At 33.2% G+C, this 19,728-nt stretch overlaps 2 protein-coding genes and 1 long non-coding RNA gene across 3 annotated transcripts in view; all 3 read left to right on the top strand.

Moving 5' to 3' along the window:
* Nucleotides 1-2,011, top strand: part of LOC121116571 (neuroligin-1) — a 437,035-nt gene extending 435,024 nt beyond the window's left edge. The window contains exons 5-9 of the mRNA XM_071887683.1: nt 257-683; nt 929-1,151; nt 1,214-1,345; nt 1,450-1,608; nt 1,898-2,011. Of these exons, the coding sequence (XP_071743784.1) occupies nt 257-683; nt 929-1,151; nt 1,214-1,345; nt 1,450-1,554 (887 nt within the window). The 3' untranslated portion in view covers nt 1,555-1,608; nt 1,898-2,011. The remainder of the gene's footprint in view (nt 1-256; nt 684-928; nt 1,152-1,213; nt 1,346-1,449; nt 1,609-1,897) is intronic.
* LOC121116572 (uncharacterized) lies at nt 1,577-2,520 on the top strand. The gene is made up of 4 exons (XM_071887508.1): nt 1,577-1,608; nt 1,898-2,013; nt 2,071-2,445; nt 2,492-2,520. The coding sequence occupies exons 1-4, from the start codon at nt 1,577-1,579 to the stop codon at nt 2,518-2,520; spliced, it is 552 nt and encodes a 183-aa protein (XP_071743609.1).
* Nucleotides 2,521-17,804: 15,284 nt separating this feature from the next.
* On the top strand, nt 17,805-18,931 carry LOC139905160 (uncharacterized). Its single transcript, XR_011779685.1, has 3 exons — nt 17,805-18,496; nt 18,549-18,688; nt 18,751-18,931. It is a non-coding gene; the product is annotated as an uncharacterized lncRNA (long non-coding RNA).
* Nucleotides 18,932-19,728: the final 797 nt, after the last annotated feature.

Here is a 19,728-nt window from a genome sequence, read left to right on the forward strand (position 1 = left end):
AAAATAATCATGTATTTTAAAGATACTTAATGTTTTACAAAACACGTTCAAATGGTAAACTTGATACTTTTCAATAATATTTGTAAAAATGATGCCTTGTAGCATCATTTTCACAGACATATAAGTTTTAAGAGGGACAAGACAGGAAGTGGGATAAGAACAAATTTAAGCCCCAAATTAAAAACCTAGACGACTTTATTAATTAATAAGGTTTTTTTCTTTATAAAATTATTAAATTTGAATGGCTCTCTATAAGGTTTATTCCATCGTGTGATTCTCATGAGTGGCTCTTTATTTGCACCTTGGTCTCGTGTTCGTGAACCTCTGGATTATGCTCTTCAACTAGCAAAAAAATTTGATTGCATCGAAAGTGACTCAAGTAAAGGAAAAAGGAAGGAAGATGTTAAAAGGACCTTTCCACATGAGGGTGAAGCTTCACCAATTAATATGGAGGTTGAAAACAGTATTTCTCATCAGCATAATCGGAGAAGAAAAATGAGTTCCAGACTAAGGGGAGGAAATAATGATATCATTAGCTGTCTGAGGAAAAAATCAGCGGAGGACTTAATGGCAATTGATTTAAATGTTCCCAGTTTTCATTTGGACTTTGGACCAAGTTTTGATGGTGTCACAATCAAGGATAATTTTGCGGATATTAAGGGTAAAAGAAGTTTTGGAACAAGGTAAGAGTTAAAAAAATTATTTTTTTTGAAAATTCGCCTAGATATCTTTTATATCTATTTTCATCTATTATACATCACAATCAAGTCGTATTAAAATTAGGAATTTTTATTTCGACATAACGAGTTTTGAATTTTAAGAATTATTTTTCAGAAAAAGGTCAAATTTATTTTACCAAATATAACTTGGCGAATTTTCCTAGAACCAATAAATAAAATGCTTACAACATCATTCAACATAATTATAGAACCTATGAGGCCATAGTTGGAGTAGTAACTCATGACTACTTCAATGATCTATCAGATGAAGAAGTACGGCGAGGAATTGGGCTAAATGTTCGGGATAGAATGTTACAAACATTTGTAAGGAATCAATATAAGGCCCACTTACAAGAAATTCTGTTGACGCTACAAAACGAATATACAGATTGGGCAGAGTCTGTTCAACATCCATCGATTGTTCGTGAACAGGTAAAGAAAAAATATGATATTATATGTACATTGACATTGTTTACCTCTTTATTTTAAACAAGGTTTTACAAGCCTTCAGTGATGGATTATACGTCTCTCCAGCTGTTTTTTCTGTGGGAACATTTTTTAGAAAATCCAAAAATACATTTTTTTATCACTTTTCTCATCAAACCAAAGGAGGTCCTTTCTCACAGGTATTACGATCCTGTAATAACGGTCTGTAATCAGATCAATCAATAAGAACTAATTATTGATTTCTTTTATATATATCGCCCTATATATTTCTCATTTGTTTCAGTACAAAATTGGATCAACTCATGGATCTGAATTACAATATGTTTTTGGTATTCCCCTAAAAAAACATTTGGAATTCATTTATAACCTACTCCTACACAAGAAATGAAGCTCTTCTGAGTCAAATAATTATGAAGTATTGGACAAATTTTGCAAAATCTGGGTAAATATCTGTATATATCTACTTAGTTAGGTACACTTATCAAATTTGAATCATGCAGCTACATAAAAAGATAATGATAATTGGTATATCTAGTTACTTATGTAAAAATGAAATAATCTTTGTTATTTGATCACTGCTTTTTTTTGTGTGTTTTTTTTTCGGATGACCTTTTTTAATAAAATTGGCTTCAAGACCCATTTGTAGCCTGTGCATACCCTCTGGTAGTGTAAACCGAAACAAAATAGTAATTTTTCTAGCGCATATTATATTATATTCGTCTTATTTCTAGTGATCCTAATAGAGATGACGATGGAATCAAGTCCAATACACGCAATAATGAAAGTTCTAAAAGCTGGATCACCCAATGGGAAAACTATGATGAACGTCAAAAAGTACTTGACCTAGGTATATAAGCAATTATATTTCATGTCCTAACAAATATTCTTTCTCTGCCTCTTACAGGTATTCGTCCACATTCACAACATCATTATCGAGGCCACAAAATGTCTGTGTGGCTTAATCTTATACCTCAGCTTCAAAAAACTGGACAACATGCCATCTTTCCATCACACAACTCCCTTACAACAATGAATAATAACAACGGTCCTACATGGGGTGTTGTTCTTCCTAATGCATCCATTCAATCCCAACCATCAGTCCTTCATCCTGCCCCATCGGGTGGAGGGGCAACTTTTCCTTCAGCTAATTGCATTACACTCGCTGACTCCCAACAAGTTCTGTATCAGCAAAATGATACTCTCATTCGGCTCGAAGAAGCGTCACGGAACGCTTACTCATATGCACTTGGAATAACAGTGGGACTTGGATCTGTTCTCTGTTTGTTAAATGGGGTTCTAATCGTATGTCTGTGCACACGGAATAGTCAGAATGGTTGTTGTGGAAGTGGTGTAAAAAACACGACATCTTCAAATGCATCATCAAGGTCCCCTTCGTTATCCTCAGCTAACTCTCGTATAGATATGCCTTATCACGAAAGGCAACTAACACCACATCAAGTGGAATTTTCGAGTCTTCCACGACGAGGAGGGCAAAGGACACTTCTTCTCACACAAAGACAAACAGACTCTAGATCTAGAAGTGGTTCTACAACCGAAATATCAACTTTTACGTCATCTGCGAATTCAGGACATGCAACTGTTTCCAGGCGAACTATGCCTAAACCCATTTTAAGAGACAAGTCACATAACAAAATACTTACAGCAAAAAATTCCTTACCGGACGATACAATCCCTGCACCGGCGGAATTCGATCCTATCATAAGTTCATCATCAATTCTACGATCTTAAACCTATTCTATAGACACAAAATATACTTATCATCAATACAATTTGTATTTCTATATCATATCTGTGATAAGATGCATAATTTTTATTTTATAATGTGTTTGTGTTCAAATATTTTCATTACTACTGACTATGTAAGAACAAAGTTCAAACCAATTTGTGAGACGAAAGTTTCCTTTTGCTCAATAGTGAAATATGTTTATGAATAAACTACGTATATTACTATACATTTTTAAAGAAAGATCATTTAAAAGTAAGCTTGATCTGTAGAAATATAGAAAACTTGTTTATTAAACATTAATTATCAGTTTACTATTATATCACTCTAATAATTAAATGCATTAGGTTTGTAACAAAAATAATTGAATCAAGGGCTGTAAAAATACACAAACAGTTTTTTTAATTTTCTCACAACGTCGAGTGAAAGAAGTAAAAATTTGAAAAAACATATGGTAGCTAGCAGGGATTCTATCCCGGGATTTTTCGGAATTTTAAACCTACGGGAAATCCTGCATTCATAACTAGTGTTTTATTTAATAATTATATAGGTACACCAAGTTGATTTATAGCCCACAGGTTGAGCTTTTGTAATTTACAATTATACAACACCCAGTTCCAGTAAAAATTATAACATTCATCATTAACTATCTAAGTTTTTTCCGTGTATGATTGGGTTAACGAATTCAAAAAAGTACAGAATCCAGATCTGTTAACTCTAAAAAAACTACCTCCTAACCAAAACATTAAAATAAGTTGCGCATCTAAGGCTAACGTCACTAAAAAAAATATATCTTGATTAAAATTTACTTTTTTTGTCCCCCAGAGGTATTATTATTTCAAGAATTTTGGAGAATCATTTCCTCTTCTCTCGTGAATGAGTAAATTACTGTACTGTTTCTACTTTTATTTATTTTATTATTTCATTATTGAAAGGCTTCCTTTTATGTCTGTTTTATTATATACTTGTGGGCATATTTCCTGCAGGCAATTGTTCTCTTATGACAATTTTCCTGTGGGCATATTTCCAGAGAGGGTAAATTTCCTTCCGGCAATTTTTCTTTGAGTGCAATTTTCCTGCAGGCAAATTTCCGCCGCGGGCAATTTTCCGATGGATTCTTTCCTGCAGGGAATTTTCCTAGTACGCTTTTTCCGTATCTTGTCATGCCTCAAACATTTTATAAACTCTCAAGCCACTAATAGTCCACCGGTTCAATAACACTTCGTTCTATTTTTTCTTCTCTCAAGGTGTAGCTCAAGTATTAATTTTAGTTGTACTTCATGATCATCATACTTGTTCATATTCATTTAATAGATATTAAGCATGAATGCTCAAGGCTCTTCACTTTTCTGTATTCTTACCATACATAAGAGAGGCTTCACTCATAAGAGACACTCATCTCTCTAATAGTTTATGGTTAAAGTGTTGTCTAATATTATAATGCTTTAATACTTTTTGTAAAGGGAACACTCTGCAAAACAACAATTAAGTTTAATAAAATATGGAATTGGTAAATAATGATGAAAAAGACTAATTGTTTTTTATAAAACTTTATTGTTTTGTAGTTCATATTTAGATGTTTCTAAATTTAAAATATATGTTGTTACCAAAATCAATATATCAAGTCTTTTTTGTCTTTTGTTCAAATCAGTCTTTTATTTTTATTATACGTAATTTTGCTTCAATTTTTGTAATTGTAAATAAAATGTATACTTTTTATAGTAATATTAGACAATTAAGGATTTTTATATGAATATATATGTATATATAAATATTTAAGCCCAATAGGCATACTTTTATTTACAATTCTGACAAACAAAAACAAACAAACACTAACTGAATATAATACACTCCTTACACATAAATGATATGAGTTAATGAAAAAACAATAATAAGAAAAACGACAATAAAAGGCACAGGTTTTTTCTTTCTTTTTCTTCGACACTTGTACCCAAAATTCCAAATTAAGGACCATTGTTGGAAAAGTTAGCTAAAACGTCGAGTTATTTCTATATGACACCTTCCAGATTTGTTGGTAGGGGTTTCTCGTTACATCTGCAATAATATATTATAATTTGCACTTTACTGATGATGGCCTCCATTTTCAAAGCCCTGGGAAGGTTCGGATCGGTGGCCACTACCCAATTAGTTTCTGACGTCAACACTTGTAGTTTTTATTTTAATTATACTCAACACATCCTTACCAAAGGATTCACCCTATTACACTCGCAGAAAATATGTGCTGACGTTTCTATTTTCTCCTTACGGGATTTGCAGTTCATACTCTCATCCTCGTTATTCAACTTTTTCGTATAAATTGATGAGGTAGCGATTCTGTAGCAGAGCCTTTTTTTGCTTTGATGAAGTAAAAGGGTTTTTACATAGCATTTTTGTATCGAAGACAACCCTCAGGAGACTCAATCTGTCCATCTGTTTGGTTACCAGCTTTTCTGCTGAGGTTTTCCCCCTACCTAGTAGTTCCGTTCTTATTCATTTATTTTTTATTGTCTCCAGAGCTATGAAAAAAGGAGTTGGTGGTCCAAAACGCCTAGTTCCTTTACACTTGAGGACAAGTGAAGTATTCCTCCTGTTAGTTATAAACTTCTTGTTCATTCCAAAGCGAGAGTTCTCCAGGGGTAGTAATATTGAGGAGTGAATAGAATTCATTCCTTGTATTCAGTCTTGGGTTCTAGTTCAGAGGTTATTCTTGGCCTGGGATTTTGCTAACTTGTACAAAGGTTATTGACCACCATTGAGACATTCTTTCCAGTACTAACTAAGGTTGTTCGTCACTTGAAGAAGGTCTAAAGGCCTTTTAAATATATTTTCCTTGAATGTGCTTCATCTGCTTTCTTTGTACTTTTACTTAATTAATATCGCCCAAAATTTTTTACTTGTAATAATTCTTTTGAGCCAGCTCTTGTTCAGCTTAATATGTAATTACATAAACTCAGTACATATATGCTCTGAATTCTTAGCTACCTTTATGTTGTAATAAAATAGTAAAAGCAGTCGACTTATAGTTTGAACAAGTAAAATATAAAAATATTATTCTTGGTAAAACTAATGCTTCTAAGATAATAATTTCTAAAATGTAAATATATATTAATAAAACAAAGTCCATAATGTATATCATTAATGAAATATTACAGGCGTGTACATACATATAGTATCGAAAGAGTATACAGGGTCAACAGCATATATTGCACCTATCAAATATTACAGGTGTGTGCAAGTATAACAAGAACAGTGTTTCGGTTTTTTTTTACTGGTCTCTCTTGTATATCATAATTCATGTGCATTTTCAGTATATATTAATATAAACGCTGGTATGTTAAAATGAATTTTGAAGAATAAAGTACTCATCAGTCATCCCAACATATTATTTTGTTTTTCCCAAACTCTTAATATCATACTTTTATTCTCGAGGACAGAACACATATGAATTTATATAAGTATTGAGCATTTACATGTGAGCGTGCTCATACAAAACGAAGAATAACACTGAGGATTTCTTGAAGAGCTACCTTCTATATTAGTGAAAAATTTGTCTTGTAGCTGAAGCCTAATTACCCCGGGCAATACTGAGTACTACCGTTAGTAATGTACATATATCGGTCATTCCATGAGAAAGTTTTACGAGAAAACGAATTTGGCAAAAAATTTGTATGTGATATTACTGAAAATAGATCGGATTACCAATGAAATTTTGGATTTGTGACTGATTCCATCCCTGTAAGCTTTGAAACATTGAAGATAAAGAAATTAGAATTTTGATAAATTGGTATATGATTAGCGATAAAATAAAGCAAGTATAGTTCATCATTCAAAGCTATTAGTTAACCTAAAAAAACGTATATTATATTTTATTTATTTTTGACTTTTTTTATAAAAAAGTAAAGTAAACCATGACCTCAAAAACTAAGATATTATATAAATAATGATATATAATGATATATTTATATGTTAAAAATATATATATTACACACTTCAACGGACCAAATTAATAAAAACTTTGAGTAAATTTATTAAACATTTCTCTGGTATCTATGAATAATACTATTCAAGCCCAGTTTGTATGTTCATATAAACTTAATTAAATTACTCCAAGCAATACCGGGTTCTACACTATATTCTATAATATTACTAAAAAATTCTCCGTTAATTAATATTGGAAAAATTGGATGTCAGTCAGAAAGTTTGAAACCAATCAACCACCCCCCTGACAAGTCTTCTTTACCTTTCAATTTAACAAAGGTTCATAATTCTCATGAATTAGCTGAATGGGTCAAAAGTTTCAAGAGTTACTGTACTCAAAATTCAACTGATAAATTTCCCTTCCACGTTCAACATAATCACTTCTGCAAGAGAATTGATGCTAGTCTAAAAGAGAGAATAAGTCCTAATATACAAGGCGTAACTTCTGTTTTTGTGAGGTTGAAAATGGATATGTAAAAGCTTTAGAGGATGAATTTCTTCATCAGTACCCTCCATTTCAAAGAAGATTAGATTTTTTTTCAATATTCCCATGGATCTGGACAATCATGGGCCGATTTTGTTGCAAACTTAGAACAAAAAGGGGAACAGGCTAATCTATTTGAGATCAATATTGATGATCTCCACGTTTTTCGTTATATTAATAGAACTACAGACAATAAACTAAGAAAAAAATTGTAAAGTTTAGAAAATCCCGCTAGAGAAGAAATCAAGCGCACAGGTCGTGTATACGAGGCAGCTACATCATGTCAAATCGCAATGAATACTATATCTCATACATCAAATAAGATGAAAAGTAACTTCTTCAAAAAGGATAAAATGTAAGAAAGGTGTGTATGCGATGCAGAAGTACTAGTCATATCAAAGATTGCCCTGGTAGAGAATCAATCACATGTTTCAAATGTGGAAAACCAGGACATTTGTCTTCCTTTTGTCTTACTAAGACAGATCCAAATTCAAAACTCAATACAAAATCCAATAGTCGATATACCTCAAGAGTGAACTGTCCAGAATATTATTCATCATCAAAAATTTATATTAATCAGACCAAAGGATTGATGTCTTTGAAGAAGATGGAATTTAAAGTTCAATCTAGTCCTAAAGGATGCTGGAAATATTTAAAGGTTATGGTATTACCAGACACAGAGTCGAGTAAGAGTATAATTTCCTATGATTATATAAGAGAAAATGGATTTCCTTACACTACCACAAATCAACAGTTGTTCAATGCAAGTAATTATCCTATGAAATGTGAGGGAACTGCTCAACTTGAAGTTACACATTAAAGTGGGAATAGTATTATGGTTGATGTCATAATTACATCGTCTATGAAAAGAGAGTTTCTTATAGGTGTATATGATTTGAAAAGATTATCAGTCATCACGGAAAGTTGTCCAAATGCTTTAGTGAACAAAGTTCAATGCTTAAATAAAGAGATGGATAAAATCATGGAAGAATTTAAAAATATATTTATTTACTCTCTAGACGATAAACCATTGTTTGCACCACCCATGAAAATCGAATTGGATCACTCTCAACATATAAAAGCGCACAAACTAACAACAATACCTATTGCTTATGAAAAAATCGATTTAAATGATGTTTATGAAAAACGAAACAAAACAATAACTACCGAGAATTCAAACGGAGATCCACCAGTGTTCAAGAATGGGAACAATGTATTGGTACAAAACCTTATTTCCAAAACATAGGTCACTGAAGCCGTGATGAAAGACATCCAAGATCATGGAAGATTATATATATTGATGAAGAACAATCGTGAATTGATTCCAAATAGGAAGTTCCTAAGGCTATTCAAATCAGGGATATTGTCTGAGAATTCCAAATCTTGCGAAGAAAACATGGAGCATAGAATGTTGAGGAGACCGGAATAGAAAGAAAACTTTTAAATTTTATATATGTTTTTTGAAAAAGATTTAGTGTCATTTAAAACCTTATGCATATTACCCTTACATCTTAGAAGGGCATGAGGAGTTGCGTGTTTATTTTATGTATATTAAGTTTCGCGACATTTTATGCAAAGTCATTTCGTATACATGTATGCACGTCTAAAACTGAACACTCTGAAATTTTTAAAAACAGTTAAATAATTCTGTAACTTTTAAAGTGGTCGACGAATTAATTTATTTAACATGAAAGATGAGAGTCTTAATCACATGAGTATTCAATAAGGCCGCCCATGTTCTCCACTACCAACTCCAGCCTGGACCAGAATAGGCTGCATGACTTGGCGATGAAGCTATGGTCGAGGTTGGTTCAGTCATTCTTGAGGGCAGACTTCAGCTGGTCCTTGGACTTGTATTGGACTCCCGACAGCATCCCCTTTAAACGCACAAACATTGCAAAGTCAAGCGGCGAACAATCAGGCGAATGAGGCGGCATTCGTAAGCTTGTAGAGAAAAATCTTCGACCTTGCATGGCGTTTTTCCTTATCTACAGGCTTGAGGGCTTGACGAGGAGTTCTATTGTAGACCTTAAGGCGAAGATCTTTCTTAACTAGCCGGTCCATGGTCCTTCTGCTGACCTTGAACTCCCTCGAGAGGCCGTTGACGTTGACCTTGCTTCTCTTGTCCTCGACAGACTTTTTCACGGCAGCAACCATTTCGTCTTACCTTAGATCTTGTGGTCATCTCAGGAGTCCTTTGGCTACCACGTTGTAAACGGTGGTGCGGCTGCAGTTCAGAACCTTGGCAATTTCAGTGGGAGTTTTTTCCCACGCGGAAAGTTCCAAAATTGTGACTCTACGTCTCTCCGTATTATCGGCCGTTGTTTCACGGATGCTCTTTAGATTTTGCTGGAGTTTTGTTTATAACTAGTCAAGACCCTTGCCTCGAAGTATAAACTGGTTTCAGCTCAATAAAATCACGAATATGTGCATGGCGTAAAATTCAATGGAGTGTTCAGTTTTAGACGCGCACACCTGTATATATTATCTTGTAAAGGGTGACTCAAAACGAGCGGTTTTTGGATTGTAGAAATAAAACACATAAAATATCAATTATGGTCAAAACTTTATTATGAACCGAAAAAACAATCCTGTACAATTATTTCTAGAAAATGATCCCCTTCATATGTTGGCCGCAACTGGCCTTTAAATGGTCCATTCTTTCGTGCCAATTTTCGATGAAGTCCATTGCTACGCGCACTGTGTGGCAAGTGGAACCATATACCGTGGAGACCATGTGCTTCAATTTGAGGTACCAAAAAGTATGTTACCATAGCGCGATAACGTTCGCCGTTGACGGTAACGTATTGTGCACACTCTCGGCTACAGCCGCAATTTTTCCACGCTGCGAGCTGTACGTGGCCTACCAAACGACGGGATATCCCACCAAGTTGTTGCCTCTTCTAAATTTTCGATTGTTCTTCGAATTGTGGTTTTTGAAGGTCGATTATGTGGACCATAAGTTGGGTGTAATTTGCGAAAAACTTCTTTCACGGAACGCTGATTTTCATAGTACAATTAAACAATTTGTACACGTTGTTCTGGCGTATATCTTTCAATGAAGAATTGTAAAACAATACTGAGTGAAAATGACATATGAATTTGACCGAACTCGCGCGCACCGGTCAAAAAAAAAAAAAAACTACTGGAAAAAACCGCTCGTTTTGAATCACCCTTTATATATAATATAATAAATAATTATTTAAAATAAGTAACTTGAGAGGTGAAGAATTATTCCTAAGTACAAAAAATACATATCACTAATAATAAATAAATGTTGATCTATTCACACAAAATACCTGAATATGTCCTGCATTTTCCTCCAATTTTCTTCCAGTAACGTATTGAATAGGAAGAATGTTTACATTGGACCCCAGATCCAGTAAAAACTAGATCCTTTGACCATCAACATAGAAATGTGCATACGCCCTATCATCCTTCACTGTCGATACTTGGAATGCGATCGATGACCCAAACGACCGGGTGGGGGGGGCAAATGGCAAAGTGACATGTTTTACCAGTCACGTCCCTTTGCAGAACACTCCGACTTAATAAATATAGGTCTACTGTTGCAAAAGCTACACTTGCATTCTTTAGGTATGGAGCTTGACTTATATACTGACTTCTTCTTGAGGGGATTGGGGATTGTGTAGACCTTTAGGTCCCATTTACTCCAAGAGTAAAACACTTTCCTTCGTCTTCCAGTGATTAATGGAAGTTTTTATTGCTCTGACTATTTTAAGTACTTCCTCAAGACTTGATGAACCTTTTTCGAACACATTTTGACAAAGTTTGGGGTTAGAAGTGTTCTTTAGGACATTGCCTAAAATGGTTTTTTCTTCAAATGACGTAGAACATCCCTTATATATGAATTTCTCGAACATAGCTTGGCTTCCGAGACTAGTTGTCATCAATGAGTTCCCCTATTACATGTTTGATTTCGGACAGCCTAAACCACTCAAACATGACTGACTCAGCAGGGCAGAGAGACTTCGACATCACCCTAATTGCCGCTTCCTACTCATCTTCCTTAATATCCGGAGACACGCTGAGGGTCTTGAACTAATATTGCACTCCATCTCCAGCACAGTGTAACAACGAGGCTTTCTCTTTTCACAGCAGACATTTCCCCAAAAAGTCTGGCATATATGTTAATTTCGTCCATCCAGGACGCTAATTAGTGACCTCTGCGAGCATCACTCATATCGAAGGGTTGAGGTTGGGTTACCACTAGATGTCCTGCAGACGTTGAGGACACCTTTTAATCATTGGCACAGGGTAGCGTAGGACCAGTGGTAGCAGAATCGAAGCTCTTTGGGTCACCACACCCAAATTGAGACAGGTAGCCTCGAATAACTGAAACCAATTTGGCCTTTCTCTTTCATTCCAGTTCCTTTACATACTCCACTAATTCCATGCGCCCCCCCCCCTACGCATCACGGAGCTCAGCGAGCTTCAAACTGGGTAGGAGTTTTACCGTCCTTTTCGTCAATTGTGGTGTATTACAATTGACTTAGTTAGAATAATATTACTACTATGATTCGTCGCCTAGATAAGGTGGTAGGAGAAGTAAAAGAGACACTAGACAAGGAATAAAGATAAAATGTGACTATATTCTCTTGAGCTCAAAAATACACTGTTTTAACACATACGTGTGCATACACAAAAAGGTATATCAATAAAAGATAGATTGGTAAATGTATTGCATTTATTCATAAGGTAAAAAAGGGTTTAGATTTATCAGTCATTTAATTAAAATATACGACAAATAAAATATGATATTTCAATAAAAAAAAAAAAACTTCCTTAAACACCTAGAGAATTGAATTAAATTTTTAGGAATTACAGAGTACAGTATCGTACAAAAGTTGATATTTTTAAATAACTACAATGTAATTGTCTCATGTATTTGATTTGATACCCTCATTTGATGGGTCGGATGATTATCCTGGTTTCATATTTATCTTGTTTTATAATTGTACTTAGTTTAATCTTTTTTTATACGTACGTAATATTTTTATCTTTTAGTAATGAATTACTCTTATGTCAAGAATATCACCGATTTCTACATACTCCTTCACGACTCCCTATTTATTACTAAATTGGCGACTGGCTATATTACGTTCTATCTTAATACATAAAAAATGGTATAATATGAAATTCGAGTATATAATTCCTACCCTCTCCGGAATATTGAAAAAAAGTTGATGTTATAAATCAAGACACAGTACTTTCATATTGCCCAGTAATAAGATTGAAGGTCCTGATGTCAAGTTGAAATTTATTTACTTCGCATGGATAGATTAGATACAAACTTGACTAGATACTAGATAAATAAACTCATTAACGTCCATCATACATTTATTTTATCCATTACACCCTATTTATAATTTTGAAGCCTATCTAGAGATGACCTATTTTCCAGTGAATGGTGCAATTAAACTAAGCTACGGACTGCGAAAAAAATGACTAAATAAACTTTATTTTGGTAGCCATCAAAGATAATAATTATACCTATACCCATAATCAAGAAAAAAAGTTGTTATAATCTTCGGAAAAAATAGTGAAAAGTCTACCTCTTACGGACAATAAGAAAATGAACTTCAAAATATTTTTTTTCGTTCGTCGTTCATTCGTTCAAAAAATGAACGGATAGGGTGAATGCTATTTGTTTTTCTTTTCAATGTAAAAACCTGATTTTAACAAATGGTTAATGTTGTGTATTCGTATTAACATGTAAATACTTGTATAGTACATATAATAAGTTATATTTACTTTAAGTTATGTTTTGGGGTGTGAAAAACTCAAAAATATATATTATTATACATACAGTATTTACATGTTAATACGAATACACAACATCAACCTGAAGTAGATCATTCATAATAAAATAGATATTCTAAATCTTTTTTTAATAATTTTTGTCCACATTTGTCATTCAATATCAATCCTTTTATAAATGTTGTACTTCCGCCCTCTAGATCCATTTCCATAAAATAAGACCTAATTCCCATAATTTTTGCTTAAAAATGCCCGGTCTAATGAAAAGTTTTTTACTGTATAAACCAATAAATTTTACGATGAAACTAGTAATACCATATAAAGTGATTCGATTGAAAGGACAATCATTAATTATGTGCATAATATTTGAGACTATCATTGAGTTCCATATCGTAATTTCGTCAATTATTTTCATTTCAAGACCTCAATATCTCAAACATAGTTTCTTGACTTTTGCAACAATGAATGCTTCGTTTCTTCCTGAGCGTTTAAATCTAGATAGACTACCAGGGTATTAAAATATGCTACATATTTCATTTTTAGTACGCTTTTGAGATCCCTTGTTAAGGTTTCATAATTTCAGTTTATCCATGTTTAGCACTAGTACCGACTTTTTTGAAAAGATTTCAATATACTTAAAAAAACTAATAGCAGCACATGTTACATCATCCTTTTTCCTAACAAACATTACAGGCATGTCATTCACATAAACTAAAGTTGATGTTCTATGGTGAGGTATTGTGGCACTTATTTTTTCATCTTATGTCAGAGGATATGTACGTATTCTAAACAGTAATTCCGAAGGAGTGTCTCCTTGGTTGCATACACTCCCAGATTTATAGAGGGGGTTTATTCTTTCCAAAACCTACGATTGATATTCCAGAAACTAACATACATCTTACCATTCTTACAGTCATCTAACCAGTATTTTTTTATTCAGGGTCTTTGTTATATGATAATTTGAACATTATCAAAAGATTTAGCATAGTCAACGGCAAAAATAGTTGGAACTGTGTCATTTACTTTTAATAGTTTAAATTTAGTTGAATATCTTCTATATGTAAATATAAAAAAAGCTCTTGATTTATTATGTATTATTTAAGTTATAACTTTTTAAAATCTGTTTACAGGTATAAAAGATAAGATTTGGTATGTAAAATTCTGAAGGGGTAGTGTTCAGTGATTAACACTTCTTCCGTTTGAATTGCCGTCGCGTTTCCTTATAATTTAATTTATTTAAAGTACTACAACGGTAAAGATTCAAACCACATACTACTGTGTTGTGTTTATATAATGATCATTAATTAATGTAATTAATAAAAAACAGTATACAATAGAACACTAATTAATTTAGCTATACGACATATATAGAATATGAAAAATACCAATTATCCGTACGGTAAAATGTAAATTCAGTAAATTTTCTTTCGGCCAAATACCTGCTCACAATTTCCGTGTTCATCCAAAAGTGAACATGGGTTGTCTGTTTTATGAGTATTTTTTCTTGAGAAATTAAGTATAGGACAGCCATATGATCATCCATCTTCCTTCATATGTTTGCTAAATCAACCCTTTTTCATCTTACAGAGACTAGATCATCATATTGTGTTAGACTATATTTACCATTTCTTTTGCATCTTCATTTTACTTCAGTCCACTTATTGTAGAAAGTTTAGAAAATATAAATAAAGTAAATGGAGAATTGAATAAGGACTTCGTGTCAAGACTCCGAAAGCAGGTCAGATTCTCAAGAATAACTGTAGTCTTGTGATTCCTCATTCTAGGACAAAATCCCTTTTGTGTTTATACTCCGAAACACCTCATAACCAAAATCAAGTAGCTCTCAAAGAAGATAAAACTACTCGCAAGGATCTTTCCCAAATTGCCAGATCTATCAAATCTGTTCAAGCTCACACTAAGGTATAGGAAACTAAGAATGGGTACTCGTTTTGTCTGAATTTAAGGACGTTCGTAGCCTCCACCATCAAATCAAGGTTTCTAAGGAGCCTAAATGATCCCCAGACAAAATTGTCCATTCTAAGAACTGTATTAATTCGCATGTGAAGTACAAAAAACAATGCCCTGCTTGGGATAAGCACTACTCCGGTTATGGGGAAAATAAAAGCTTTGTTAAAGTAGATTCATCTATTCCCTTCGCTTCACAAGTCTATTGGTTTTAAAAACAGGGTGTTTGCCAACCTAGAAGTCAAGGGAGCCCTTGTAAATGTTATCTTGGATATAGATTCCAATGTCATCATAATCCCGAGTAAGTTTGTCAAAAATTAATCGCCGTGGGTTCCTTGTCAGTTTATGGAGGGGGTAAAATTAAGACAATAGGCTCTGTTTACTTACGGGTCTCTGTCAAACGTTCTTCCCTTATATGGTACGAACTCACTTTCACCCAAGTCTATTAACCCATACTTGGATTTGGAAATTGCATCAAACTTTATTTTATAAAACTGTTTCCCAAAGATGTAACAAACCTAGTCATAAATCCAGGATGCATAATCAAAAATGTCGTACCTAGAGTGCAAAGCAAAGGATGAAGATAGGCCTAAATTGTAACGGTATTTAAACTTTAATAGCTAAGCCTTTCTCTGTGCAAAGTACACGCAGACAATATTGCCCATCGTGAATAAAAAAACGATTCCCTCTCCCTCATCCGGACGAACCACTTGCAGGGTAAGCTGGAACTCGATATTTTACGAAGCTAGACTGTCAAAAAGGTGAACATTTTTTATTGGATAAAGAATGAAAGAAACTCCCCATTATTAATCCTCCTATTGGACTTCTCCACAATAATATTTTGCCATAGGGTCTTTTTACTGTGCCTACTAGATTACAAGCGACCCAAGAAAAAATCTATTATGGTATTCCCAATATTAAAATATATATCAATGATCTGCTAATCTTACTCCATCAAATCTTGCAGAAGTGAATCTTTCCTAGGCTGGTCCAATTTTATGGAAATTTTATCCAATAACTATTACAATCATAGCCAAACCACTGTATTAATTCACGAAGGAGAACAAATCGTTCTTGGTCTAAAGCTATAAAACCCATATTTAATACTCTAAAGGAAGTATTGACTAAGGCGTCATATCTAACGCATTATGACCTATCATTGCCCCTAATCCTTAGCACGGGTGCCTCTCTTGTAGGTCTGGGAACCCTTTTATATCCAATCATCGATAAATAAGAATGTCTAGTTGCATTTGCATCACAAAAAATATCCCTTGTGGTTAACGAAATATTCCCAAATCAATAGGGTAGCTACTGGGATCATTTATGGTATGAATAATTTTGAACGATACATTTTAGGTCATCAATTTGAGATCAGGATAGATCATAGAAATCTTGAAGATATATTTGCTCCAAGCAAAGAACAGCTTCCTGTCGTTACAGTACGCCTATATCTTTATGTTATGCTATCGTTCGACCATGTGATAAGACATATCCATGGTATCTCCAACGTTGATGCAGATTTTTTGTCAAGAGTCCCAACAGATATCCCAGAAACACAATAAGACACAGATGATGTTGTCAACTATTTTTTATTAATAATGACGAACAAGATGATGAAGAACTCCGAAACGTAATAGAAGCTACCAAAAGTGAAGACTGAACAATAAACATAACCAAATATTCCTGTTAAAGTAAAAGGATTTTTCAATTTGTCACGATCTATTTTTCTGAGGTATATGGCTAGTGGTTCCATTTTCCTTAGATAATAGTTTTTTCGACGAACTCCACATTGCACACAGTGGCACAGCAAAGATGACAGCAGCTGCTAGGAGATGAATTTGGTGGCCCAATCTCAACATCGATATGGAGGGCGTTGTCAACTTGTTTAACAGACACCAAAGCATCGCATCATCTCCCTCAGAAAATTTCCAATAATTCAACCCTCTTGAGCAATGGAAGAGAGCACACATCGATATTACTAAAATCAGAAACCAAGAAGATTTTTTGAAAAGACATCTAAACCAAATAGGGATGAACAAAGAAAACAACTAATAGATAAATTAATTAGGGGGTAATGTTCAGTATTTGTGTTAATATGTAAATATGTACAGTACAGTACGTATAATAAGTTATATTCAGAGTTGCAGAAAAAGCTATTATAAAGGAGGGTTTAGCTTTTTGCAGTTGTTACCTGAATCAGGGAGAGTGCTTTGTGCCTTAATATCTGTTTTTATTTATCAAAGCTGTGATCATTATTCTTTTATTCCTTTTATCCTCACTACGCCATCACAAAGTCAATTGAGTCCAAAAGTAAATTATTGTTCTAAAAAATAACGAAATAACTTGTGGGTATCTTGCCTTAGACGAGACAACAGGTAGATCCAGACATTACTTATTTTTCCATGGACTCGGAGCATAAAGAATTGTACTCAGAAACAGAAAAACTTGGAGTATTATGACTTAGAACAAGAAATACCCATAGCATGAGGACTCGGACTTGACCTAAATACTAAAAAGGTAGACTCAACTACAGCTCTGAATATTTAATTTTTAATATGAATTGAATCTATAATGAAAATGTAAAATAATTAATGATAATGATGAATATAGGTAGATACAAGTATAACATTAAAAATGTATCTTAATATTTGGTTTCTTATATTGATCGTTATATGTAAGTTTTATTAATGATTAAGGGTGATAATTTTGGTAAGAATACAAAAGCGTGCGAGGAGAAAAGAAGAATTACTTATGGCATCATTGATTAAATAATATACATCTTCTTCTATCAATCATGAACGTTATCATTCCCGCCTTTATTATTCAATATTAATATAATAATATTAGATGGGGATAGTCGATAGAGAACTGAATAAAATGCCTAAAATAACGTCGCCTTCTGTCTGGATTTCTGAAAATGGAGGCCTAGGAATTTGGAAAATACTTACTGGATGAGAAACAGATGGTTTGTCGGATTTGTCGATATAAATGTGCCTTTAGTCCCCTGTCTAGAATTACACGCCACTCATTATCCTCATCTCATAACTAGAGTATGGATATTCATCTATAAAATCAATTTAACGATGAATACATCAAGTCAGACTTTAACTCTGATTTCACAAGGATGCTTATTGTATGTAATATAACCTTATCCATTGCTAATCATCTACGTTCAAAAAATTTATGGAGAAATACAAGGGTAAACATATCCCTTCCCGAGGAACCATCATTAAATTAATGGAGGATGTTGTTACTGATGTCATTTATAGAAATACATATAAAATGTTTTGAGTCATCCACACCAAATGACGATCAAGTTATCAGTAAAAAGTATTTACGAATATCGAAATGGAACTCTGAATTTTGTACTATTTCACAGTAAGTATTCAATTTTTTTTAAATCTAACCATAAAATATGATTCTATTTTAGCTAAACATATCAAGAATTATGATACACAACTCAGTAAAGGGCAAAAACAACTGCTTAAATGGTCACAACAACGGGGGTAGTAGCTTTGGATGGTTTGCAACAAGTTTGTCTGAGACTACTTACTTCGTTTTAAGACTTGGGTATGATAATTAGGTTTTCCAATATTACATAGTCATTAAATATTACTTTTTTATCACTTAAGGCTTAGCTATGGTTGATGGGCTCCAAGAAATGGTGTTCAGAAAACTCATAAAAGGCAAAAACAACTGTTTAAATGGTCACAACAACGAGGGTAGTTACATTGGGTGTTGCATTATAATTAACAATTGTGTATATCCTTCATGATAATAGTATGTTGTTATATAAGCATACCTAAATAACGGGGGAAATATTTTTGATGCTCTTAATAAGGAGTAATATCGCCGGACATTACTACATAATTAGCTTTTGCTCTAAATCTTTAAGATGAATTTATTTCTAACATTTTTTTATTAATATATTTATTGTCTAATTTTATGATTTTGACATTTACTTTATTATGAATAATTAGTTAGATCTCATCGGTAGAGATATATCTATCCTGTGCACAATTGTATATAGCAACTTCCACATGAAGAAGAGGGGTGATTATCTTTTTGATTAAACTCTACGTCTCGCTTGTGTATTGCAACCTAAAGTTATGACATATTTAACTGAATTCCGATGTTAGAACAAGAAAAAATTATCTGGATCAATCTATTATTTCAATATTCTTTATTTATAATTTATTATTATTAATAGTTATATGATTTTAATTGTTTAATTTTGTATATTTAACTTAAATGTTTAATGGTTTATTTTTTAGTATGTAGATTATATTTCATTAAAGCCTTCTTTTTTAAACTTTGAGCTTCAAATATATTTCAAATACTCTACTTTGTCGTTTCATTAGCTATTATTCTGAGAATAAGGTTAATAATGAATTACAATTTCATGGAGTGTGACGTTTTCAAATCTACTGTAACGGATAAAAACGTCGAAGTCAATTATACGTAGTATATCTTCATTAAACATTTTGCTAATAAATACATTAGTTATACCCTCAAAAATCATAATAAAGCAGGCAGATGATAATCACATCAGTATTTTAAACAATGATACCATATGTCTTTTTTTTCCCCTCCTCCTCGCACGCGTTTTT

Source organism: Lepeophtheirus salmonis, chromosome 4 (genome assembly GCF_016086655.4).
Source record: "Lepeophtheirus salmonis chromosome 4, UVic_Lsal_1.4, whole genome shotgun sequence".
In the NCBI taxonomy this organism is placed as follows: domain Eukaryota; kingdom Metazoa; phylum Arthropoda; class Copepoda; order Siphonostomatoida; family Caligidae; genus Lepeophtheirus; species Lepeophtheirus salmonis.